Source organism: Phoxinus phoxinus (assembly GCF_949152265.1).
Source record: "Phoxinus phoxinus genome assembly, chromosome: 7".
NCBI classification, from domain to species: domain Eukaryota; kingdom Metazoa; phylum Chordata; class Actinopteri; order Cypriniformes; family Leuciscidae; genus Phoxinus; species Phoxinus phoxinus.
Window position 1 is genome coordinate 40,136,736 of NC_136882.1, and position 23,297 is coordinate 40,160,032.

The following is a 23,297-nucleotide window of genomic DNA, read 5'->3' on the forward strand; positions in this document are numbered from 1 at the left end:
AAAACATTCCAGGATTTTTCTACACAGAATGACTTCAATGGCAACCAAATATTCAAATGTCCGTCTCAATGCAGCTTCAAAGTCTCGACACGATCCCAGTCGAGAAATAAGAGTCTTATCTAGCGAAACGATCGGCCATTTTCTAAAAAAAATAAAAATGTATTTACTTTTTAACCACAATTGTTCGTCTTGTACATCTCCACATCACGTTGGAAAGGTCAAAGGTCACGTCATCTATCTAAGTTGTTTGTCTGTGTACTCCGGTTCAAAACAGAAGGGAAAGGGCGGAAGACTCCATCTTATTTTCTCCTCCAACTTCAAAATCGTCCGACATCTTTGTTTTAATTTATTTTTAGTATTATTTTTATTTATTTTTCGTGACCTTTCCAGCGTGATGACGTAATGCGCGGCGCGTCACAGACCAGCTCAAGACAAACAATTGTGGTTAAAAAGTATATATATTTTTTTTTTTAAATGGCCGATGGTTTCGCTGGATAAGACTCTTATTCCTCGACTGGATCATGTCGAGACTTTGAAGCGGCATTGAGACGGACATATGAACCTTCTTTTGAACATTTGAATATTTGGTTGCCATTGAAGTCCATTCTGTGGAGAAATATCCTGGAGTGTTTTTCTCAAAAACCTAAATTTCTTTTCCACTGAAGAAAGAAAGACATGGACATCTTGGATGACATCGGGGCGAGTAAATTATCAGCAACATTTTATGAAAGTGTACGAATCCTTTAAGTTTATCAAGCGACGAGAATACTTTTTGTGCGCTTCTGGGTTGTACGTCAGAACGGAGGCTCACTATTGGCCGACGCTGGTCATGTGTGTGATGCTGGCCAATAGTGAGCCTACGTTCTGACGTTATATTTAAATATTTATATATTTATATTTAAAATAATATATTTTTGACATGTACTTTAATATAATATATAATATCTGATATACGTTTAATATATCAAACATTTTACATTTAACATATATGACATATTTCGTATAATATATTTTACATATATATATATATTACAATATACAATATATTTACAATATATGTTATATATTAGATGTATTTGAAATGTTACATATTAAATATAAGACATATATTTGACATTTACCAGGTGACGTGAAATATATAACAAATTACAAAACATAACATAAAATTCATAGAAGTACATTAACAAATATGATTTTTATGGAATAAATAAAGTTTCTATACATGCATAAATGTTATCTTCTACTATGTATGTGGGTTTTGTCTCCTGCTAATCTAATGACATGATAACACAGTGAATAATCTCCGGACAATCTCTGTAGTGTAAGTGTGTGTGTTTCTGACATGAAGACTTTATTATTATGGAAGCATATAACGCCACAATAATCTGGTTTATGAGGAACACATGTGAAGCGGTGATCACTGCATTCCTGCATCAGCGTGAGCTTGATCGGGTTTAGTTATTAAACGGGTTAGTTTGGGCATTCCTGATCAGCGGGTCACTAACTCACACACAGATCGTGTGTCGGGAGATCATGAACACACTCGCTGTCGGGTTTGTTTGGAGACTGTGGGAGTTTCACGGTCAACAGCTTTATATGTCATCAGGTCAGTTTTACAGGCTTTATTTAAACTCAATTCTCTGAACTTTTCTGTTTCTACTTTAGCAGAATGGTACGACACTTGGTGACTTTTGTGTCTCTAGTTGTATAAACACAGAAGAAATGTGGACATGATTAGAAAACGCTACGTGGATCGCCATTGGGAATAAGTGGGAAATACGGAGCACTGTTTGGGGGTCTGATCTATAAATCAGACACGATGATGCTTTGATAATGTCTAAATATATATTCAAATACAAAACCAAATAAAAGCAAGTAATTATGTCTGAAAATAATTTCAATTTCATTCTCATTTCAATTCAATTATTTCCTGCCAAATGGTTCTTTTGGACTGTTTGTTTCAAAGAAACGATTCACTAAACTGCAAAAAAAAATGCTTTTCTTACTTAGTTTTTTTTTTACTTGGAATTTCTAAAAAAAACTTAAATCAAGAAGAATTTACAAGATCCGTAATGATATTATAGAAGAAATTATATCTTGTTTTCTAAAAGAAAAGAACAAAATGAAGTGGGATTTTCCTTAAAACAAGCAAAATTAGCTGCCAATGGGGTCAGAAAAATTATATTGTTTTCCATTTGAATTAAGATTATTTTCTTGTTTTCCATTTGAATTAAGATTATTTTCTACATTAAGATTATTTTCTAATTCAGATTTCCATTTGAATTAAGATTATTTTCTTGTTTTCCATTTGAATTAAGACTATTTTCTAGATTTCCATTTGAATTAAGATTATTTTCTAATTCAGATTTCCATTTGAATTAAGATTATTTTCTAATTCAGATTTCCATTTGAATTAAGATTATTTTCTAATTCAGATTTCCATTTGAATTAAGATTATTTTCTAGATTTCCATTTGAATTAAGATTATTTTCTAGATTTCCATTTGAATTAAGATTTTTTTCTAGATTTCCATTTGAATTAAGATTATTTTCTTGTTTTCCATTTGAATTAAGATTTTTTTCTAGATTTCCATTTGAATTAAGATTATTTTCTAGATTTCCATTTGAATTAAGATTATTTTCTAGATTTCCACTTGAATTAAGATTATTTTCTAGATTTCCACTTGAATTAAGATTATTTTCTAGATTTCCACTTGAATTAAGATTATTTTTCTAACCCCATTGGCAGATCATTTTGCGTGCTTTAAAGGGATACTTCACCTCTGGAAAGATGAATGTGTATTTAAAATGGGTCATTTGTGTATTGTAGTCATTATTGTTGAATTTGGAGCCTTCTAGACTGAGAAAAGCCAGAAAATGTATTTAAAGGTTGTAGTAAGAGGAGTTTTGTTTTTATTTATTTCTTTGATTTGGACACACTCATGCCCTTCATTTTATTTGGTGAATTTAATTTTCTTAAGTTCTCTACTTTGTTTTGTTTTTACATTTACATTTACATTTATTCATTTAGTTGACGCTTTTATCCAAAGCGACTTACAATTGCTATATATGTCAGAGGTCGCACGCCTCTGGAGCCTTTTTACTATAAATATATTTGGAACACTTTAAAGTTTAATTTTCTGTTTGCTGATTGGGGGTTTAAATTAATAAATGTTTTTTCTCTTTTGAAATTGTGTTTTCCTGCTCTTTAGGGTCATTGCACACCGAAATTCTCGTCCAAAATTTTCGCACGTTAAATATGTAAATATGACCTCACGTTGTGCCAACTCAAAACAAATCGAATCGGGTCCGATTTTCTGCGTTTTCCGCATCCGTATTGATAATGACATGACAATTCAGAGCCATGAATGATGAATATGAAAATATGCACACGAAAATTTCGCTTTACACAGCAAAAAATGCTTTTCTTACTTAGTATGTTTGTCTTGTTTCCAGTCCAAATATCTAAAAATTCTTAAATCAAGACGCATTTACTATAGATGAGTAAAATGTCATAAGATATTATGTCAAAATAAAGTGAGTTGTTGTTTAAAATAGCAAAATTATCTGCCAATGGGGTCAGAAAAATAATGTTAATTCAAACAGAAACAAGATTTTTTTTTCTTACCCCGTTGGCGGATAATTTTGCTTGTTTTAGGCAAAAAAAACTCACTTAATTTTGATTTATTACCCCAGAACACAAGACATAATATCGTATGGTATTTTCCTACTTTAGTAAATGCCTCTTGATTTAAGAATGTTTAGATATTTGGACTGGAAACAAGACAAACATACCGAGTAAGAAAAGCATTTTTTGCAGTGAGTGACTGAATTTGAATGTTACATTCCCTTAATATCCTTAGACATATTAAAAGCATCAGGAAGTCTTCCATTACCCCGTCGATGGTCTTCCTCCTCTTCCTCCGGGACGGCACCGGTGATTTTCCCGGGACGCTGCAGGTCCAGAAGACTCGGAAGTGATGAACGGGGACATCGGATTCTGCCGGAAGAGTCCAGTCGAGCCGAACCCTCATCAGACCCTCGGGACCCAGCGTGAGGTTTGAGGCTCTCAGTCCCGAAGGGGTCGGGGGGGGAGACGGGTCTGAACACACACACACACACACACACACACACACACACAAACAAACAATTTTGTGTTAATTCTAACAAACAATATATGCATTTAACAGGAAACTTTCTGCACCTGTTACTATAGCTTCCTAATATGAACGGGTAAAATATAAAGTAAAGAGTAAATAAAACAATCATGTGTATTGCTGAACTATTATATTATTGACCAATTGGCAATCTAACCTAAATTCAAGTTTGTGATAAAATTTAGTCATAAAAACGGAAATAAAAATGGAAATTACTTTGCCACATCGAAAGATTTATTATTATTATATTATATTATAAGATAATATAATATTATTATAATTAGATCAATTATATATGTTTGTCTTTGTGGTAATTAAATATTTGGCGGTTTAATATTTTATTTTATCTAATTATATTTTTTATTCAATATTATAATAATTCATATGTATATGTATTTATCTTTAAGTATAAGTTTAAAAACGGTGAGTTTTCTTTGAGATGCTCCGACTGAATGTGCTTCGAATAACTCATTCTTTCTATACTCGCTGATTAAATAAAACATACATTAATAAATCCTCCCGGATGACAGTATAGAGCACTAGTTGAAGATGTTAAACTGTTTATAAGAAGGCAAGGCCCTCAAATCCTGCTGGGAAGTCACTACTTATACGTTTATAAGTCATAATTACGGTGTGATGTGCGTTCATGTGATTACATTTGGAATAAACACGGATGGATTATGATCCTGTGAAGACACACACACACCAGATGATGTTTACATAACAAGAAATCACCCTGCCATGTGAGAATTAACAAAGTTGCAATTTGCTAAATAAATGTTTCCAAGAATGAACACACAGAGTAATGATGCTGAAAATTTAGCTTTGATCACAGGAATAATTAAAGTTTACCATATATTTACATAGAAAACAGCTGTTTTAAATTGGAATAATATTTCACAATTTTTACTGTATTTCTGATCAAATAAACAGTTCAGTCTCACTTACAGAAACTCACAGAGCAACAGGAGTCAGTTATTAAAGGAATGGGTCAAATACGGACAAACTCAGCTGTTGGGTTACATTTTTAACCCGACGTTTGGGTTTGTCTAAATTTGACCCAAAATTGGGTTAAAACAACCCAACATTTTTTAGAGTGTATAGAATCACGTGAGAAGTGAATTTTAAGCAAAAACAAATTAAAATGATTATTTAAGCTTTTCTAAATCAGGCCTACATGGCAGCTTGTATTTTTACAAGGCAGTATTTTCACTCGTCTAATAAAATGCAGAAAAAGTTCATTTTAATGCCCAAGCAAACAAACAAAAAACACTTTATTTGTCTCATTTAAGCTTCTCTAAATCAGGCCTACATGTGAACGATGGTCGTAAAAACGTATTATACACATATATTATTATTAATTATAATAACACTGGTCATTATTCCCTCCAAACCCGTATTCTTACTGTTATCGAATGGAAAAGCGCTTCCTTTTATGTTGCAGGGGAAAAATAACATCATAAGGGTTTGCAACAGCATGAGGAGCAGAAAATAATGACAGAATTTGAAATATTCCTTTAATAAAGTCTTTTATGAGGTATTTCTACAAGATAGTGTTTTCTCTTGTCTAATAAACAGCATTTATGAACTGATTTTGAATGTAAATTATAATTTTTCCAAAAAAAATCATGGGAGAAGTCAATTTTAACGCCCATGCAAACAAATAAAAAGGACACGTTATCTGTCTCATTTAAGCTTTTCTAAAAAAATATAAAAAATAACATCATACGGGTTAGTAATAATATGGAACGGAGCAATAAATAATGACAGCATTTTTATTTCGAAGTGAAATATTCCTTTAATAAAGTCTTTTATGAGGTATTTCTACAAGGCAGTGTTTTCACCCGTCTAATAAACAGCATTTATGAACTGATTTTGAATGTAAATTATCATTTTTCCTATAGAATCAGGGGAGAAAGAAATTTTAACGGCCATGCAAACAAATACAAATATATGTACAGGTGAAACTCGAAAAATTCGAATATAGTGCAAAAGTTCATTTATTTCAGTAATTCAACTTAAAAGTCGAAACTAATATATTATATAGACTCATTACATGCAAAGTGAGATATTTCAAGCCTTCGTTTGTTGATTTTGATGATTATGGCTTACAGCTTATGAAAACCCCAAATTCAAAATTAGAATATTGTGAAAAGGTTTTCATAATCTGTAAGCCATAATCATCAAAATGATAACAAATAAAGGCTTGAAATATCTCACTTTGCATGTAATGAGTCTATATAATATATTAGTTTCACCTTTTAAGTTGAATTACTGAAATAAATGAACTTTTGCACCATATTCAAAACAAAATTCTCACTTTGCATGTTTTTAAGTTTAACTTTTTAGTTTAACTTTTGCACGATATTCTAATTTTTCGAATTTCACCTGTATATATATATATATATATATTATTTTTTTTTTTTATCAATTAAAAAGGACACTTTATTTGGCTTATTTAAGCTCTTCTAAATCAGGCCTAAATAGCAGCTCTGTGAACGACTGCTGTAAAAAAACGGGCCGTTCGAGCAGAAGATGAAAGGCTTCCACCTGCCGGCTCAGTAAATCCCGTGGGATTGCAGCTGTCATAGGCCACCCGGGAAGACCCACCTCGGGAAGACCCGGGAAGGGAAGACCCACCTCGGGAAGACCCAGGAAGGGAAGACCCACCTCGGGAAGACCCGGGAAGACTCACCTCGGGAAGAGCGGAAGTGTTTGCTGGGAGCCGTGAACCCGCGAGTGCCGTGAACATTGACCGACGCCACACGAAACTGGTACCACCTGATCGGCCTCACGTCGCTCAACACGACCCGCTCTTCAGCAACCTGAGGGCACAGAGGGTTAAAGGTCACGGACAGAGGTCACGGGGTCACGGACAACACGGGTGTGGAATCTGAGCTATTTTAATGCTTGAAAGAAAACGAGACATTTGTGCACATCTCTTTATTTAACATGCTTTTGTTTACAAATATTTTCTATCCTGTGGCTGTGGATAACCTATTCATGAAGTATCCATTGTGCTTATCTAGTAAATGCTTCTTGATTTAAGACATTTTACATATATGGACTGGAAACAAAAATACTAAGCAAGACATTTTTTATTTTGCTGTGTGGTTTTAGGTTGACGATTCAGTATGTGCTGTGTTGTATAAATGTGCAATGTTAAATAAAAATAAAGAAAATATGAATAAATAATCAAGCAACAGCACAAATAAATACAATAGAGCAAAGATACTAATAAAATAAACAGTGCTTTTCAGGTTTTGCAGGTAGGCCTGACATTAGTTTTCAAGTTCAGAAACTGAATAAAGTAATCAAAATGTAAAATAACATTGCAAATTTGACTGTATAATTAAAGTAAAGTAAAAAAAAAAAAAAAATCCAGAGCTGTGAGTGAGTTCCTTCTTTCATTGTTGTTTGATTAACATTAAAAACAGAGATAGCAGCAGGAATATTAGGCTGCTGTCCCTTTAAGACGTAATGCACAGATCCTGTACACTGTTACACATGCATTGTCTTTCTGGACCGTATAAGTTCACTTAAGGCATAACAGATTATGTCTGATCCAATACTCAGCAAATCAGCACAGCACTCCCACTTCCTGCTCAGCTACTGTTCGGACGCTCTTGCTTACTGCTCCGCGCTTTGCTCTATCGCTTTTATATTTTTTTATATTTTATCTTCTTTTATCAACTAATTTTAACCTCAGCAAATCAGCACAGTGCTCAAACGCTTGGATTACTACAAAAAAGCTGAATTATTTTATTCGACCAGCCTCCCACTGAAAGCTTACATTCCGGGGAAGAGAAAACACAACTGCATAAGGATAAGAGAAAATGCCTCTTCTGGAATCTACTTGCTGCACTAACTGCCACAGACTTTTGCAAAGGATTGCAGTTCTTGAAACAAAGTTATTTGCGGGACCACCAAACCAGACGGAACACACAACAGAGCTCCGTCATGGACGCCCTCAGCATACAGCTGGTGAGTTTCATGAATCTACTGCTCCTCAACAGGCCATACTGAGTGTAGAGAAACAAGCCGATCGACTTACAAATCGATGGCACACACAGGGAGCGAGACCCAAAGGCACCCGAGACATCAGATTGTCACGAGTATCACATATTGCCGCAATAGCATCCTCTACCCCAGATACGGCTCTGACAAGGATTGCAAACACTGGTCTCCTACCACCGCCTATACATCTTGAGAACAGATTTGAAGTATTAATGAATGTAAATGAGGAATCTCCAAACGTGATCGAACACAGACTGGATAAGCCAGTAGCTAACACTGATGCTAACTTGCGCTCAAGGTCGAGCAGACAGCGGCACAGAGCGCAGAGCACAGCCGAGCACACGACTCTGATAGTGGGTGATTCAATTATCCGACACACTAGTAGCAGAGATACAACTACGTGCTGCCTTCCACAAGCAACAACTTCTGATGTAAACAGGGAACTTGAGAACATTCTGATGAAACATAAGACTGCAAATCGACTCATCATTCATGTGGGGAAAAATGATATTCATAAAGAGCAGTCAGAACTCCTTAAGAAGGATTTCAATGAACTTCTTGAAACACTTAAAAGACTGAAAGTACAAACATTCATCAGTGGACCACTCCCAGCAAGAGGAACAAACAGGTTTTCACGGTTGCTTGGGCTTAATACATGGCTCCAAAAAACCTGCAATATAAAAGGAGTGAACTTCATTGACAACTTCAATCTTTTCTGGAGTCAGAGGCAACTGTTCCAACAGGACGGCCTCCACCCAAACAAACTTGGTTCAAGAGTGCTAAAGGACAATATCTACTTCTCCCTCAATCATCCTTCTGCAGTGTGTGCCAATCCACTCAACCTGAATGGCACTCACACACCTGGACACAGTATGAATGACCACAGGACTTCACTCCAGCACCTGAATGGACATGCGGTTGACACGTCACACAAGGACAATGATAACACCACTCAGCCACAACAACTTCTGCTCACGGACACAATCTCAGCTGAGCCCTGCCCACAGACAGACTGTGACATACTAGAACTGCTCCAAGATTCAACACCCAAGGACGACTTCCTGGAAAACAGCCAGGGAAACCAGGACAGCATATTACAGCCTCCGATAACACCAGAACAACAACAGCCCCTCTCACCAGACACGCTATCTCTATCTCCAGCATCTCCACTTCTGTGCTTCTCAGAGAGAATGGAAAAACTGGTCTTTGCTGGAACCAAACTATCACACTCTTTTGCGAGCCCCCAGATATCAACCAAAAAACGGCAGGCCCCAAAACCACCAAAGCCAGCTGGCCCCGCTCGCCCTCCCCCCCCTCCTGCAAGAGTTCTTCGGGCTCTGCCACAACGACAGGGCTCACACCCTCCTCCTTCTGCTCGAGGTGAACTAAAAACAACTGATACCAGCTCTCATTGATATGTGTCGGGTCCCCGCTATGATAACAGTAACTTTCTCAAATGTTTACAGAACAAGCGGGAACCCTGTGTGCCTGTATCTTTCTCTATTGCTGTTCGATTACATGATAGAAAGTCTAAGGCCTTCAAAAGCCGTACAGCAAACCCATCTAATCTGGTGCCTATTACACGCCAAACTAAGACTGCTGTGCGGACAAAAAGTAAGACTGTTAAGTTAGCACTCTTAAACATCTGCTCACTTAAAAATAAATCACTTCTAGTCAATGACTTAATAACCACATACAACCTGGATTTTATGTTTCTAAATGAAACTTGGCTAGAAGACAACTGCAGTGCAACTGTCCTCAATGAAACATCACCTCCTAACTATACTTTTATGAGTGTCTGCAGAGCGGGTAGGAGAGGTGGGGGAGTAGCTGCTCTTTTTAAAGATGTCTATCCATGTAAGCAAATATCATTTGGTAATTACCCGTCTTTTGAATATCTGGGTATTGTGTTAAAAGGTGCTCCACGCATTTTACTAATCATTGTTTACAGGCCTCCAAAATACTCTTCAGCCTTTGCTGAGGATTTTACAGAACTGTTATCAACCATTTCCTCAGAGTTTGACTGTTTTGCTATTGCCGGAGATTTCAACATCCACATAGACAATGCAGAAAACAATATGGCAAAAGAAATCAAAACTGTTTTAAAAACTTTTGATCTGACTCAGCATGTACATGGACCGACACACAATCGTGGACACACTCTAGATTTACTTATCAGTAAGGGTCTAAACATTTCATCGATTGTTATTAAGGATGTAGCACTTTCTGATCATTTCTGTATTTTCTTTGATATATTGATCTCTCCTGCCATTGAAGCTAGATCTGTGTCTGTCAAAAAGAGATGCTTAAATGAGAACACTAGTGTACTATTTATGAAGGCTATATCTTTAACACCAAGCATATCTGCTGACTCTGTTGATTTTCTCCTTGATTCTTTTAACTCAAAAGTTAAAAGTGTAATTGATGATATTGCTCCTGTGAAGGTCAGGAAGAGTGGTAGACAAAAGGCACCCTGGAGAAACTCAACAGCAGTGCAAAATATGAAAAGACAATGCAGAAAAGCAGAGCGCATGTGGCGGAAGACAAAACTTGTAGTCCATTATAACATCTACAAAGACACCATCCATGCTTTCAATATGGAACTAGGCAAAGCTAGACAGACTTTCTTCTCAAATATTATTAACAGCAACTTAAACAACACACGCACTCTTTTTGCTACTGTAGAGAGATTAACAAACCCCCCGAGCCATATTCCCAGTGAAATGCTCTCAGACAGCAAGTGCAGTGAGTTTGCTTCTTTCTTCTCTAAGAAAATCAATAATATCAGAAAGGTGATCAGCACATCCTTGAGTTGCACTGGGGTCAGACAGATCAGACCACAACCTGAGAAAGTTACTATGTCTGATTTCAAAGAAATTGATGGCAAAATTTTGGAAGAAACCGTACAGCACCTTAAAACATCAACCTGCGCCCTTGACGCTCTTCCCACATCTTTCTTCAAAAGTGTGTTAAACAGCTTAGAAGCAGATCTCCTAGAAGTGGTAAATGCCTCACTTCTCTCTGGAAGTTTTCCAAACTCCCTGAAAACTGCAGTTGTCAAACCCCTCCTAAAAAAGAGTAATCTTGATAAGACTATATTAAGCAATTATAGACCGATCTCAAATCTTCCTTTCATTGGCAAGATCATTGAAAAAGTTGTTTTCAATCAGCTGAACAAATTCTTAAGCTCAAATGGATACTTTGACAATTTTCAATCTGGTTTCCGATCGCATCACAGCACAGAGACAGCGCTCATAAAGATAATTAACGATATTCGCTTAAATACTGATACAGGCAAATTATCAGTGTTGGTGCTACTCGACCTCAGTGCTGCATTTGACACTGTTGATCACAACATACTTCTTGACAGGCTGGAAAACTGGGTGGGTCTTTCTGGGATAGTCCTAAAATGGTTCAGGTCATACTTAGAAGCGAGAGGTTATTATGTGAGTATAGGAGACCATAAGTCTGAGTGGACATCCATGACATGCGGAGTTCCTCAAGGCTCAATTCTTGCGCCACTCCTATTCAACCTGTACATGCTTCCAATGAGCCAAATAATGAGAAAGAACCAAATCTCTTACCACAGCTGTGCAGACGACACACAGATCTACTTAGCCCTATCGCCTAAAGATTACAGCCCCATTGACTCCCTGTTCCAATGCATTGATGAAGTAAACAGCTGGATGTGCCAAAACTTTCTTCAGTTAAACAAAGACAAAACTGAAGTCATTGCGTTTGGAAACAAAGATGAAGTTCTCAAGGTGAATGCATACCTTCACTCTAGAGGTCAAACAACTAAAAATCAAGTCAGGAATCTTGGTGTGTCTCTAGAGTCAGACCTTAGCTTCAGTAGTCATGTCAAAGCAATAACTAAATCAGCATACTATCATCTAAAAAATATTGCAAGAATTAGATGCTTTGTTTCCAGTCAAGACTTAGAGAAAATTGTGCATGCTTTCATCACCAGCAGGGTGGATTATTGTAATGGACTCCTCACTGGCCTTCCCAAAAAGACCATAAGACAGTTGCAGCTCGTACAGAACGCTGCCGCCAGGATCCTGAGCAGAACCAGAAAATATGAACATATCACACCAGTCCTCAGGTCTTTACACTGGCTTCCAGTCACATTTAGGATTGATTTTAAAGTATTATTACTGGTATATAAATCATTTAATGGCCTAGGACCTCAATACATTGCAGATATGCTCACTGAATATAAACCCAACAGATCACTGAGATCATTAGGATCACATCAACTAGAAATACCAAGGGTTCACTCAAAGCATGGAGAGTCCGCTTTTAGCTATTATGCCAGCCGCAGCTGGAACCAGCTTCCAGAAGAGATCAGGTGTGCTCCTACTGTAGCCACATTCAAATCCAGACTCAAAACACTTCTGTTTAACATTGCATTTACTGAATGAGCACTGTGCCGCTGTTCGTCCGACTGTTTGCACTGTATTTTATTTTATTTTATTTTTTACTCTAAACTGTTTTAATTATTCTTATTTCTTTTGATTATTTTAATTTCTTCTATGTAAAGCACTTTGAATTACCATTGTGTATGAAATGTGCTATATAAATAAACTTGCCTTGCCTTGCCTTGCCTTGCCTTACTCACAGACATGTTGACATAATATTTGTGTGAATTTTTTGTCCATTCAAGCGCAAGACTTTAAAGAGAACTCAATATATGTGTGCTGTCTGAGACGCGTGCATGCTTCGGATGAGTGCACACACACACACACACACACAAATACACACACACACGCTCTTGAAGCTCCGCCCTCTGTGCCGGGAGCAGCAGCTCATTTGCATTTAAATGGACACACACAAAAACTGTGTTTTTGCTCACCCTCAAAAAGTGACAATTTTAACATGATATAAAAAATATCTGTGGGGTATTTTGAGCAAAACCTTCACACACACACTCTGGGGACATCAGGCTTATTTTACATCTTGTGAAAAGGGCATTATAGGACCTCTTTAAAGCTGCATGACTGGTACGTTAGTGGTGAGAGGACACACCTGTGCCACATCCATCCACTGGGTGGCGTCGTCTTCGCTGGGATGGATCCCGAAGTTCCAGCGCCGCTGCAACACGTAGAGCACCGGCTCCACCGAGACGTTGAACCGCGACGACCAGCGAACCTCCAGTTTTCCCGACGGATGCTCCCAGAACACCAGCTCCTTCCGCGGCTTCAGGGGAGATCCTGCGAGAGACAACAACACACACTGAATAACAACCTAAATATTTCTTTACAAATGTGCACGTACAGTCAAACCTAAATTTATTCAGACACCTTTCTCACATTACCACAGTTTATTCGCTATAGTTTAGAAAATGGTGATGAAATATGAGCAGAACTCAGATGATATTTGACAGGTTTTGTCCGTCCTTCTGTTAGACTGTCTCACACACACACACACACACACACACACTTCTGGTAGACTGTCTCACACATGAATTATGTTGAATATCTGTCAGCTGGTAAATGTAACTACACAATTAGATAATACCAGTTTAGCTCAACCAGTGACCAAGCAATGCTTCAGTGTGTTCAGTGTGTGTGTAAAAAGAGCATTAGCCGTTACAGACACACACTTCAGCAGAACATGACCAGCTCAGAGTGTCCCGATCAGTTTTGATCAACTTTTTTTATAATAAATGTTACTGGTATATTTAGGTATTTGGGTATTGAATATTTGGGTAAGAATATTTGGGTATAATATGTCAGTTTACTTAATGTTGCTCTCCTCACTTACATAAATTAACTATAATGTCCTGCACACACTAGTGAAAACATATCAAAAATGATATCTGGAGTCTAATTTTTAATTTGACTGCATATTTTCATTTAATCTGATCTTTTGCTTTGTGTCCAAATACAAAGAGAAAATAACACAATATTGTATTTGTAATGTATTTCATTCACTGGATTAGACAAAAATATACATTATCACATGATTATTTAAAATATTAAATTGTTTAATTGAATATGCAATAGTTCAAAATAACTCATGATAAAATTATAATATAACGACACCGAACCTCCCATCTGCTGGAGACTTTAACCCTCAAAGACATTAGAAAGTCTTCCATATGTAATAAATTAAAGATTTATGAAGTACAAAGCTTTGAGAGAGGAGTAAATGTTCTGCTCCGTGTCTCTCCTCGATTGGTTACAGCTGTGATGAAGAACGAGGAAGATCTTACACACACTCCATCAATCAGCTCGACGGCTTCGTCGTCCACAGGACGGGGTTATTAGGGTTCACCACTAAACCCAGCAAACGCATTTCAAGTGTTACTTGAAAGAAAATAAATTACAAAAAAATTCTATATTAATTAATTTTATTTAAACATGTTTTTGTCATTTTTATTTGTTTCTTTTTAAATATGACAAATTAGGATTCATTTTTGGCTTTAGTTTTCATTTATTACCAGTTAGTAATTTAAATTTACTTTGTTTAGTAGATACGTTTTTCATCTAATATTTTATTTTGTTTATTATTTCACATTTCATATCAGGGATATATAACAGTTAACTAAAACTAAAACCATTCAAATAATTTTTGTTACTTAAAAATGTAATTATATATATATAAAAACTTAATTTCATTTTAACTTGATCTTGTTTTATTTCATCTAGTTGGCAAAGAAACATTTCTCATTTTCTTTTAGTTTAGCGATGTACTAAAACAACTAAAATTTTAATCAAATTAATAAAACTATACAGATATTTTTAAAAAAGTAAAGCATAAGCAAAAACTACTAAAAAATTACTACAACTAAATTAAAATCAAAAAAAAGAATTCAATGTTAATAAAAACTATTATATTATCAGTAATATGAACTATATAGATTATAATGAACTATATAACTATATAGACAAAAATACTATAAAATGCAAAAACTAAAAAAATTACTAAAACTAACTAAAATTAAAATGAAAATATAAAATATTTATGTTTCATTTTAATGCATTTATTACTTCAGTTTACAGGGATATAATAGTTAACTACAACTAAAACCACAAAAAATATTTGTATTACTTGAAATAAAATAAACTTTAACTGACATAAAATAAAATATCTAAAAAGCAAACTTATTTTAAACTCCTTTTATTTTAGTTTAACTTGATGTAATAAAACAAAACAAAAAACAAAGAAAAAGTAAAAATATTTTTATTATAAAAATATAACAAAAAAGCAAAACTGATAAACTTTCAAATTATAATTAAACCAGAAAATATATATTTTTTAAAACATTCAAAATATTAATAAAAACTATAATAGTATCTCAATGATACTAAAATGTCACTGGAAGAGGATAATTTTAATAGCAATAAAATGCTGTCCTCAACATCTTGACTGCATTAAAATCAGGATGGAGAAATACAACATGGATGAACTTTTCCACCGTGGATGAAGACGTTGAAGGCCTGAAACCCTGGATCTCAGAGATGTTGAAGAAGCTGAACAGCATCTGTACTGGATTGAGCTGCGGTTTCACAACTACAGCATGTGTGTGTGTGTGTGTGTGTGTGTGTGTGTGTGTGTGTGTGTGTGTGTGTGCCCAAATCCCACAGACTAACCGCTCCTCACACACACTCCGACTGAGATTCACCCGTAACCACACATGAAACCTCCACAGGTGCACGTCATCCTTCCAAACACACACGCAGGTGCTTCATTCCTGAGTCCATTCCCAGGGAATGCATGAACTAAAGAAATGCAGACCTTGAATGCAATGATAAAAGTTTGTGGAGCCTAAAATAAAACCGTCAATGACGCCACTTTGACCTCCACACGAAAACAGCAGAGGGTGGAAGATTTTACTACATTTATGCATATACATAGATTTATATATGCATTTGGCATACTCTTTTATCCAAAGTAATTAACGAAATCTATGACGAAAAATGTTCGTCAACAACCAATTTTCCCATGCTTGAAACCAAAAGATGAGACGAATGTGAAGATATTAAACCCCCAAATCAGAGCTTTTCTGTTAAAATTATGCTTTTTCTGCTGTGCTTTTCTTAATCTTTGCAATCTGGCAACCATGCGTACACACACTCTCTCTACACTCTGGAAGAAGCGCTGACGATCTGAAAACACACACAAACCAGCTGGAGTTCATATCTTTGCTTCATATGTTGCTTATGTTTCTAGCATGATTTAACATGTTGCTTGTATGTTTCTAGCATGATTAGCATGTTGCGGACGGATGGAGGTTAAACACTCAGCAAGAGTTCATGTTTGAACATTTTCATCCCTTCAATGAAAGTCTATGGGATTTTTGTAGTTTTGATCATCTGATTAACGAAAACAGTCGAAGAACAGAAACTGAACCCCGAATCAGAACCGCCTGAAGGTCTGAGCGAGTCTGAGGGTCACAGCTAGAACGGTTTGGGACGCAGTATTGTATAATTTTGGTCTCAGAAGAAGAAGAAGTAGAAGAAGCTGAAATAGTCCGTGTTGGGAACGTTACTTTAAATAAGTAATTAGTTATAGTTACTCACTACTTGTTCCAAAAAGTAACTGAGTTAGTAACTGAATTACTCTATAATAAAAGTAACTTGTTACCAGGGAAAGTAACTATCTGCGTTACTGTTAAAAAAAAAAGTTGCTATAATCCAAAGAATTAGGATTTTTTTGAGCAGTTTTCACAAGTCGGTTGAAATGAGTAGAACAGACGGGTGTTTGTACATAACTTTCGATATTTATTGCACGTCGACAGACAGCAAGAGGTTTATCCTGCACTTCAAGTATTATCTTTGTAAGAAAAGTAAACAGTTACACCATATAAAGTGCATAACTCTAGCTAATTAAATCAAACGCTCTCAACCTGGGACAACTGGTGAAGAAAACAACCTGGCGAACTAGCATCTGTGGTGGAGGTATCTGGGTTTTTTTGCCACTAGCTTTGTAGACACGCGTGTCAATGTGAGATGCTTCATTAAATTAGAGTTGCTTACAACGGATGTCGACAAAGTCTTCGCTCCTGGACATAATGTACACATTACATGCACGTTCTTGCTTTTGACCACAATGAATTTGAAGTAGTGCTTATATCTTCACCAACTTTTCATCGGATTGCTCCTGACTCGCCATCTCTGCTGCTCCGTCAAATCTGTTTAGCGGTTGTGTGTGTGGCTCCTGGCGCGTGTGCTGGCATGTGTGTAAAAACACTGGCTCTGATTGGCTACCATGAAACATGACTCTGCCTTAGCCAATCATAATCGCTTACCTCGTTATTAACCCACCTCCTCACTAGCTGTGAGCCAGGGGTGCGTTCGGAATCGGATTACTCAGTTTATTCAATCAATGCTTATAACGCACCGCATTTAACGTCCAGTAACGTTAACGGCGTTGTAACGACGGGAAAAATAATTAGTTAGATTACCCCGTTACTGAAAAAATAACGTTGTTACCTAACGCCGTTCTTTTAAACGGCGTTATTCCAAACACTGGAAATAGTAGATCAGTTTAAGTAAGGGATAATGTAGATCCAGTCTGTTGTTATCTCAGAATAAACCCGACAGGGTGATCAGGATCAGGTCTTCATCAGCCTGAAGGGGTTTGAGATCACACACACACACACACACACTCACACACTCACACACTGAGATAACAACCGGCTGGATGTACATTATCCCACTTATTACACAGCATTTCGTCACATTAATAATTATGGAGATCAGAGATATTGATTTCAGATTAAACTGTTTTAGAATCGTTCCTGTTTGTATCTTATAATCCAACAGTGTCCAAAACAATAGTCGCAAAATGGCCGCCGCTGCGTTTGTATGAAACGAGAGAGCGAGTCCACGATACGGGATGGCATAATTAAATAACTCTACACAAAATATTGATTCGACTGAGTTTTAATATTTTATTAGCTCACCAAATGCAAAACTTCCACGAAGAAAAAACGTTCCTAGCGAGTGTGTAGCGCTGATGTCTTCAGTGACCCGGATGAGCCTGTGTTTCTGTTGTTATCTGGGAATAATATATCGCTGGATGGTAGTGTGATTGACCAATCAGAATCAAGTATTCCACAGAGCCGTGTAATAATCAGAGTTGATATGTTTCTGAAGCCGAGAGACTCGCAGGGTTACGGTCGCACCTGAGGAACATCTGAGAGCGATCCAGAACACGAGGAACACGCAACGCTCGATCGAGCCGGTTAATGGGTTCCAGCATCTTCACCAGAGCCACGGCACACACAGAAATCATCACGCGTCTGACAGCAGAGAATCAGCCTGAGTGGGTTTGGACTTCAATAAAAGGCTTTATGACTTTCTGCAAATGAGGGGGAACCAGTAAATCTGACATTAATAACGATCGTGCAACACGCTTCCTTCGCCTGCTTTCAGAGGTCACGTTTCAGCTTATTGTGAATATACAGTAAAGTGTAATTTATTCCTGTGATCAAAGCTGAGTTTATCATCATTACTCCAGTCTTCAGTGTCACATGATCCTTCAGAAATCAGTGTAATATAATGATCTGATGCTTAACTATTATTATTGGTGCTCAATTATTAATAATAGCTCTTATTATAAATGTTGAAAATGTTTTTGCGGAAACAATGTTTCCACTTTTATGATGGACAGATCCACTTTTATCATGGATAGATGCACTTTTATGATTTATAGATGCACTTTTATGATGGACGGATGCACTTTTATGATGGATAGATGCACTTTTATGATGGATAGATGCTCTTTTATGATTTATAGATGCACTTTTATGATGGATAGATGCACTTTTATGATTTATAGATGCACTTTTATGATGGATAGATGCTCTTTTATGATTTATAGATGCACTTTTATGATGGATAGATGCTCTTTTATGATTTATAGATGCACTTTTATGATGGATAGATGCACTTTTATCATGGATAGATGCACTTTTATGATGGATAGATGCACTTTTATGATGGATAGATGCTCTTTTATGATTTATAGATGCACTTTTATGATGGATAGATGCACTTTTATGATTTATAGATGCACTTTTATGATGGATAGATGCACTTTTATGATTTATAGATGCACTTTTATGATGGATAGATGCTCTTTTATGATTTATAGATGCACTTTTATGATGGATAGATGCTCTTTTATGATTTATAGATGCACTTTTATGATGGATAGATGCACTTTTATCATGGATAGATGCTCTTTTATGATTTATAGATGCACTTTTATGATGGATAGATGCACTTTTATGATGGACAGATGCACTTTTATGATGGATAGATGCTCTTTTATGATTTATAGATGCACTTTTATGATGGATAGATGCACTTTTATCATGGATAGATGCACTTTTATGATGGACAGATGCACTTTTATCATGGATAGATGCACTTTTATGATGGATAGATGCACTTTTATCATGGATAGATGCTCTTTTATGATTTATAGATGCACTTTTATGATGGATAGATGCACTTTTATCATGGATAGATGCACTTTTATGATGGATAGACGCACTTTTATGATTTATAGATGCACTTTTATGATGGATAGATGCTCTTTTATGATTTATAGATGCACTTTTATGATGGATAGATGCTCTTTTATGATGGATAGACGCACTTTTATGATTTATAGATGCACTTTTATGATGGATAGATGCTCTTTTATGATTTATAGATGCACTTTTATGATGGATAGATGCTCTTTTATGATTTATAGATGCACTTTTATGATGGATAGATGCTCTTTTATGATTTATAGATGCACTTTTATGATGGATAGATGCTCTTTTATGATGGATAGACGCACTTTTATGATTTATAGATGCACTTTTATGATGGATAGATGCTCTTTTATGATTTATAGATGCACTTTTATGATGGATAGATGCACTTTTATGATGGACAGATGCACTTTTATGATGGATAGATGCTCTTTTATGATTTATAGATGCACTTTTATGATGGACAGATCCACTTTTATGATGGACAGATTCACTTTTATGATGGATAGATGCACTTTTATGATGGACAGATTCACTTTTATCATGGATAGATGCACTTTTATGATGGATAGATGCACTTTTATGATGGATAGATGCTCTTTTATGATTTATAGATGCACTTTTATGATGGATAGATGCACTTTTATCATGGATAGATCCACTTTTATGATGGACAGATTCACTTTTATGATGGATAGATCCACTTTTATGATGGACAGATTCACTTTTATGATGGATAGATGCACTTTTATGATGCACAGTTAATGAAATGCATATGTTTTTAATCAGTGCAATTCAACAAGCTTTTTTGCTTCAAAAAAATTTGCCATTATTTTACTTCCACAGTAGTGCTGAGAACGAGTGTGTACCTCTGTAGAGGTTCTTGGGGGTCTGGCAGGTGTGTCCGCATCCATTGGGACAGCATTTCTTTGTAGTCGAGCACTCGTTGTCTTCTTCACAGCTCTCGACACAAGCCGCTGCGAATCCGCTGGCTCGATCCGCTGCCGGACACTCGCCCTGCTTCAGCGACTCCACCGAACGCAAGAACTCGCAGCTCGTCAGACACTCGTAGTGCTTCTTCGGGAACTGAGTCTGAAATCACAGGGTTAAAGGGGGGGTTGAGTATGATTTGACGTTTCTAACTGTAGTGAGTGTGTAATGTTGCTGTTTGATCATAAACAACATCTGCAAAGTTACAACGCTCAAAGTTCAGAGCAAAGGGAGATATTTGCTTTTAAATAAATCACTTTTTAAGGACTACAACAAACGGCTGGTAGGAACTACAATGAGCTTTTTAAAGGGTTAGTGACATCACCAACCCTAATATTTGCATAAACCCCGCCCTCAGGAATGCTATTTATAGATTATCAAGACAGAATATGCTAATCAATGACTAGAATCATGTTGTCACTTCTTCTCGAGTCTCTCCATCTTTGTCCAACTTCGGGGCCCTGTGCCGGGAGCAGCAGCTCATTTGCATTTAAAGGGACAGACACAAAAACGGCATGTTTGCTCACCCTCAAAAAGTGACAATTTTAACATATAAAAATATCTGTGGGGTATTTTGAGCTGAAACTTCACACACACACTCTGGGGACATCAGAGACTTATTTTACATCTTGAGAAAAGGGCATTATAGGACCTCTTTAAACAATGATAAAAGAGCAATAGTTTAGCGCCGGTGAAACGTCTCGTCTCGTACCTCACACAAGTCCTGACACTGGTTCTCCTTCAGGTCCCATGATGCCCTGCAAGGCTCCAGACACTGGAAGAGAAAAGCAAAGAAGAGATTAGCACATCATGAAGAAACGGGAAAAGAAGGGAAATCAGAGACGTGAACCACAGATGCTTCATGTTTTACGCAGACCAGGGGTTTTCAGACCTGGAACTGCAGAGTTGATGAAACACTGAAGCTGATGACTAATTCAATTGTATCAATGTAAAAATAAATACATTTTAAATGAAAACAATCAAAGTAAAACACTATCATATAAATGAATTAATAAAAAGTATAGAATTAAACAAATTATTAAAAAAACATCAAAATTCTTACAATTAAATTACAAAAACATCAAATGAAAAAAAAAAAAAACTTTCTAATAATTAATTAAATAAAAATGCAAATTTTGATAATATAAATGTAAAAACAAATATAAATTAATATAAAATAAAACACTTACTAATAATAAAATGTAAAAAATTAAACAAATTATTTTACAATAAAAAACATACAAATCATTTATAATATACAAAAATAATTGTTAAATAAAATTCATATTTTTTTAAATTATTTTTAAATATTTGTTATTATTATTTTTAAATATATATTTTTTTTCTATTTTTTTAATTATTTTAAAAATAAAAACAACCAAGATAAAACTTACTAAATCATAAAAATGCTCAATTAAAATAAATACATTTTACAATAAAAAGACATAAAACAGTTATTAATGATTCATTAAATCATAAAAATGCTCAATTAAAACAAAACAAAATTTAAATGAAAAGAAAAGAAATCAAAACAAACCACTAACTACTTAAATAAGAAGAAAAAGATTAAACAAATAATTAAATGCAATTAAAATAAAACACTAACAATTAAATATAATGAATTAAACAAATCATTTAAAAATAAAACGCTCACTAATAATTAAATAACTAATAAAAAAGTAAAGATAAATAATTTAAAAAGTAAAGGCAATCATTGATAATGATTTGGATAATAAAAAAATATATTTAAAATAATAATATGAGTTCAGATGAAGATGGATGATCAACAGCGTCTCACAGAAGAAAGCATGAGTGTAAATCACTCAATCATCCAGAAACCCAATATACTCCTCAACAGTTACAGATGCTGCTGTAACACACACACACACACACACACACATTCCCACAGCAGCAGCGCCAACACAAAGAGTCTTCAACTTCAATCTGCTCAGGATCACTGACGCGCTACACACACACTGAACATCAGCGAAACCTCTGACTTTCTTTCATGCAATTACACACAAACTCTGAACAACACGTTTATCCAAATGTTCATTGCTTCAATGAGCTCATTGCTTCTGCATTAAATTATTACATTATTGAAATTAATACATTTTTCACTAACTGTGATTTGTATATGTATATTTCTGAGATACTTAGACAGTTTCCTCTGATCACACAACTCTGTAAACTGTAATGTGGACTCTTCTGTAAAGCTGCTTTGAAACGATGTGTATTGTGTAAAGCGCTGTACAAATAAAATGTGAATTAAATTGCAAGTTTATTTCTCACAAGTCGAAATAGAGAGATATAAATTGAGTTAATTACAGAGAAAAAGTCATATTAAAAAAGCCAAATAAGCTTCCAGTGCAAATGTGCATGAAGGATACAATACAACTTTATGTGTATAGCACGTTTAAAAACAACCGTGTTGACCAAAGTGCTTTACAAGGCCAAGAAAACAAACAATAAAATAGAAGAAAAAAATATATATTAAAAGCCATTGAAAAATATGTTTTCAAAGGATACATGAAGGATGCAACAGACGATAACCACCAGTACACACACACACACACACACACACACACACATAAGTGATGCTGTGAGAAGTGCTGAGTAAGTGCGCTGACCCGT

The 23,297-nt window shown here is 35.6% G+C and overlaps 1 protein-coding gene across 2 annotated transcripts in view; it reads right to left on the reverse strand.

Moving 5' to 3' along the window:
* The window catches only part of anos1 (anosmin 1), a 75,185-nt gene that overhangs the window by 16,236 nt on the left and 35,652 nt on the right, over positions 1-23,297 (reverse strand). For both annotated transcript variants that reach the window (XM_079619925.1, XM_079619926.1), the window contains 5 exons: positions 21,376-21,438; positions 20,543-20,765; positions 13,202-13,386; positions 6,852-6,981; positions 3,896-4,101 (listed from right to left, as the gene is read on the reverse strand). In XM_079619925.1, coding sequence (XP_079476051.1) covers positions 3,896-4,101; positions 6,852-6,981; positions 13,202-13,386; positions 20,543-20,765; positions 21,376-21,438 — 807 coding nt within the window. The remainder of the gene's footprint in view (positions 1-3,895; positions 4,102-6,851; positions 6,982-13,201; positions 13,387-20,542; positions 20,766-21,375; positions 21,439-23,297) is intronic.